Raw genomic sequence first — 5,160 nt, forward strand, 5'->3', positions numbered from 1 at the left:
AGAAGAAGAACTTGCACTAGAAGCAGGCCTGGAGACACCTGTTCGGGTAATAGCCTCCTGCAGTAGCCTCGCTGCGTCAGAACGACTAGCCAAAACGTCCTCCTCGGGGACGACAATTGAGCACTGGGGTAGACCTAAATTCAACAGGAGAGAAAGGTTAATCAACTTCTCTATACGAAAGGTAAAAACAAGATAAATCCAACTTACCATGATTTTTGGCCTTTCACCCATATTTAAGGGCTAGTTCTTTCCACGTACGGGTCTCGGGCGTAATAACATCCAAAATCTTTTAGACTCACTGGTCCAAGCCTTCGACCCTCAGCGGAACTCACTGAGTTGCTGAAATAAGTTAACGAAGGAGAAACAATAATGACATGGGATGATCTTTAGCGAGAAGAATAAATAAATGATGAACTTACGAGTACGATTCCACAATTCTAGAAAGGATGAACCTGTGGCCGGAATGATGTCCCCAGTACTACAACAAACCATTCTATCCATCCACGGTCGTTGTCATCATCCATGCTGGCTAGCAGAGCATGGTGACTACGTTTGCTGAAACTTATCATTCCCCCGCGAAAAATCTTGGGGGAATAAAGGTTCATTAATCGAGCTAGGGTTATCTCCTCTCCCGTCTTCTGGCATAGACGCCGATGACAAGCGACTATCCTCTACAGAGAAGGACTTACTTGTGCCAGTCATACCTAGTAGTAGATACAGAACTCCACGATGACGGAGTCAAGCTCCCCATTTAAAGAGAACGACCCCAAAGTGAAAGAATACGTATAAAAATACGTAAAAACCTTCTTGGGTAAGGTTATCCGCTCCGCCAGATCAGGAGCGATAATGTCTAAATCTTGGCAATGGCAGTCTTCCTTCACAACAGGGATACTGGAAGGGCGGATGGAAGAAGGGTACATGGCAACGGCCCACGTACGAGGGTTAGCGAAAGGATACTTCTCTTCGAAGTCTTTAGTTATGACAAGACTTCTTGGGATGATGGTACTCACCGTAGGAGGAGTAGCATCATCAGCTTTACCTTTATTTTTTGAAGAACTAGGGTTTCTGGAAGAAGAAGCCGTTTTTATCAAAAAGGAAGGAAGGGTTTCTCTAAAGAAGAAGGTTAAAGAAAGGTTGAAGAAAAAGTACGAGTTGAGTAAAGAGAGTTTGAGAAAGTTTGGAGAATTATGAAGTGTAAATGAAGAAGTTTGATGCGTGTAAGTAAAGGAATAGGCGGTTAAAATCGTGGCCATAATTACCTCGTTAGCCGGCAAAAGTGATGTTAAATCATGGGATGACGCGTGTTCAGGGAATTAAATGCGGAGAGACGTGTGTCTAATCACCTGTCAGAAATTTTTTAAAGGGGGTCAGAGAATTTCCCACTAAAAAAGGGATCTCTACCAACTTCCCGGTGACACAAAGTTATGCCAACGGAAAGCAGGGTGACTATCTGCATGGGAGTAAAATATGTTCATATTTAATGTTCACATGAGAAAGTGACACGTGGAGCCAGAGACAGAAGACAGTCGGGCCTGAGGGCAATGATCTCGCTTGTTATCGGAGAGAACAATATTCATAAAGGCGAAGTAAATGCCTATCGCCTGGTAGCATTTAATGAAGAATATTCTATAGCATTAAGTACATGGTCCGTTACAGAGAATAGGACATTTACCGCCTACCATTACACATTCTTCAATGGCCCTTATAATAGTCACTTAAGAGGGGCTTGATCCTAGGACCTTGTTCCCTAGGTAGAATTATAAATAGTGAGCTCCACCATCATTGTAACTGAGGAATAATCTGACAAACATATGCTACACTTTGTTCAAAGCTCAATATAATTTTATCTTCTTGCTCATTTATATAATTATTATTGTCCCCGGAAGCCCTGCTCCCGGAAATACGATTTCTACTATTTTATCTCCATATCAAGGCTAAGTATTACATTTCTATATAATTTATTCATCATCTTGGGATCAAGTTAATTCACTTGTCTATAAACCACGTATAAATTTAACTGTACCGTTCTACGGGTAAACACTAGTGTAGTCCCACAAGTGGGGTCTAGGAAGGCTAGAGTGTACGCCGACCTTACCCCCGTCTTTAGAAAGGTATAGAGGCTGTTTCCTGTAGACCCTCGGCTCATGAAGGAAAAAGCGAAGGGGAAATAACAAGCAAACCAATTTGACAACCGAAGCGAAAATACAAAACTAACACTAAGTAATGCATTCAGAAACTGAAACAAGACCGCAACAAGTAATAACAACAATATAGGCATACAAGAAGGACACTAAGTGATGTATCAAAGCTACTGTTATAAACAACGACAACACTCGGCTACCTAACCCTCTACCTTTATTCTCAACCTTCACGCCTTCCTATCCATGGTTATATCTCGCCCAATCACCTCTCCCAATATTTCTTCGGCCTACTTCTACCTCTTCGTTGGCCCTCCAACGCCAGCCTCTAACACCTCCCCACCGGAGTATTAGTGCCTCTCCTCTTAACATGCCCGAACCATCTAAGTCTCGTCTCCCGCATCTTATCCTCCATAGGGGCCACAACCACTTGTCCCGAATAACTTTATTTCTAATTCTATCTAACCTGGTATGCCCCCACATCCATCTCAATATCCTCATTTCGGCCACCTTCATCTTCTGTACATGAGAGTTCTTTATTGGCCAACATTCTGCCCCATAAAGAAATTATGATTTTAAATATATTATAAATTTTTATATTCAACGAGATATGCCTGTATATCGAGAGTTTGTTCTCTCTCTCAGCAAAGAAAAGAGATAGAGAATTCATGTACTTCGCTATTTTTCGGCGGATTTATCGTATTATTAAAAAAATGTAGATATGTATCATTTTCAAAAACGAAATATTGTCAAACAAAGTGGGGCGGATGAAGTATTATATTACCAGCTCGCAGAAAATCGGTTTATAACTATTACAAATATTTTTTAGTTATATGACCCTTTTTACAGAAAGGTTGAAAAAATATAATACAAGAGATTTATAAATAAAACATACTTATTAGATATTTATGGGATTATTTTCTTCTATTCACATTCTAATGGACACTCTTTTTCAACTTCATCTTCAAATAAGGAATTGGGCTGATTTTATGGCAGTGGGCTAAAATCTATCTGGGCTGCAAATTTTTACAAAACCCAATTAAAGGACAAAATTTGAGCGGGCAAAGTGGGAGCCTTATAGCAGCTTCTTCTCAGTAACTCAAAACTCAAAAAGCAGCAGCCAGCTAAAATGGCTCCTTTTTCATTTCCATTTTGAAACTTTTCTCTCAAAAGAATACTGAGTTTACTCTTTCTAAGTGAAGCACTCCGATTTCGTGCTTTTTACTTCTTTGACATTTTCGAAGAACGTTCCTTTTTCGTTTCAATGGTAGACTTAAAGAGGAAAAGAGGCCGAAAACCTAAAAATGCGGTGTCGGACTCCGGCGGCGGCGCCGAAACAGCCATAGACGAAGGCTTAGTTTCTGCAAACCCTGTCGAGACCGCCACCAACGGCGACACACAAACTCATCGCCGCGGCCGTGGCCGCCTGAGGAAAGTCGAAGAAGTAGTTGACAGGGATATTGCGGCGTCACCGGAGAGACGAGGCCATCGGTTCCCCGACCACAACCACGGCGAACTCACCGCCACAGTATTGAGTGGCGACTTGAGGCATGTCGCGGAGTTGGCTACCGCAGCGGCGAAGGCGGCACCGTCGATGGATGCGGTGGTGAAAGTGTTCTGCGTGCACACGGATCCGAATTTCTCGCTTCCGTGGCAGAGGAAGAGACAATACAGCTCTAGTAGTAGTGGTTTCATAATTAGTGGAAAAAGAGTGCTCACAAATGCTCACTCTGTGGAGCATCATACTCAAGTTAAGCTCAAGAAACGTGGCTCTGATACAAAATACCTAGCTACTGTACTCTCTATTGGAACTGAGTGTGATATTGGTATGTTCCATAACTTTTACGAGATTTATATACACTGACAATGTTATGTTTTCTATACATTATTAGTGTTATTTAATGTGTGATAGCAGTTCAGTTACCATTTATTATAGAGTTTAAGTTATATGCACCGTAAGAATAAGGAATTTTTACATCATTAGGTCACTTTTTTATGGTAGCATGTAACTTGTCTTACTAACATTACAAATCCCACATTTTAAGGAGGTATAACTGTACATGTGCTTTTGGGTGATCTGATAGTGTAATTTTTTTACACCAATGTGTATATAACTTATACCCTTTATGATATGTTATCAATTAATGCTATTAAATAGAGTTATCTGCAATTAACATTCAAGTGACCTAATTGTGTACATCATTTTTGTATTGTTAGTGCATTAAACTTAAACTAAATTTTTACTCCCCGTCTTGATTTATGTGTTGAAGTTTGACGGCACTAAGTTTACGAAAGAAAGAAGAATATTTGAAATTTGTGGTCTAAAACAAGTCTTAGACATTTGTGTAGCTTAAATCATCTCATCAAAGGTAAAATGAGAAGTTTGTAGTTAAATTGTCTTTAAGTATAGAAAGATATCATTTTGGGACAGGCTAAAAGAAAACACCATCACATAAATTGGGATTGAGAGTAGTAATTTTCTAAGTTGCACGGACTCTTCATTTTTGGTGCCGCACCCATCTCGACACGGAACGAGAGCGGGATACGTCCCGGATTCGGTCAACGAACTTCTGATACTTTGACCTGAGTCCATCGACAAATTTGAAGGGAATTGAGATTTTGATTTCTCAAAATTAAAAATAAAACAGATCTAAGACTTGCTAAATGGCTTACCTTCAATGTTGTAGTACTTTTGTCTCATATTTGCTACTTTGTGTTCCAGAAAAACCAAGAATTCAAGGGGTGGTGTTCTAAGTTCGGACTTATAGCTCTATTTTTTATGATTTTGAATTTTTTTAGCCGAATCCACCCGTATCCATATCTGGATCCGCACCCCGAATCTTAAAATTTAGATTTTGCCTAATCCAACACTCGTATCCGTGCCTGTATCGGATGCCCGTACCCGAGTCCGAACAACTTAGGTAATTTTTGTTGGCCTGAATCTTCATTTTTCTTAGCTGTTATATATATATATATATATATATATATATATATATATATATATATATATATATATATATTG

General features: G+C 39.8%; 1 protein-coding gene across 1 annotated transcript in view; it reads left to right on the forward strand.

Annotated features, from left to right (window-relative positions):
• The first annotated feature begins 3,206 nt into the window (after positions 1-3,206).
• The window catches only part of LOC109212525 (protease Do-like 9), a 7,434-nt gene continuing 5,480 nt past the window's right edge, over positions 3,207-5,160 (forward strand). The window contains exon 1 of the mRNA XM_019376178.1: positions 3,207-3,964. Coding sequence (XP_019231723.1) covers positions 3,403-3,964 — 562 coding nt within the window. The 5' untranslated portion in view covers positions 3,207-3,402. The remainder of the gene's footprint in view (positions 3,965-5,160) is intronic.

The sequence above is a fragment of the Nicotiana attenuata genome, unplaced genomic scaffold, assembly GCF_001879085.1.
Source record: "Nicotiana attenuata strain UT unplaced genomic scaffold, NIATTr2, whole genome shotgun sequence".
NCBI classification, from domain to species: domain Eukaryota; kingdom Viridiplantae; phylum Streptophyta; class Magnoliopsida; order Solanales; family Solanaceae; genus Nicotiana; species Nicotiana attenuata.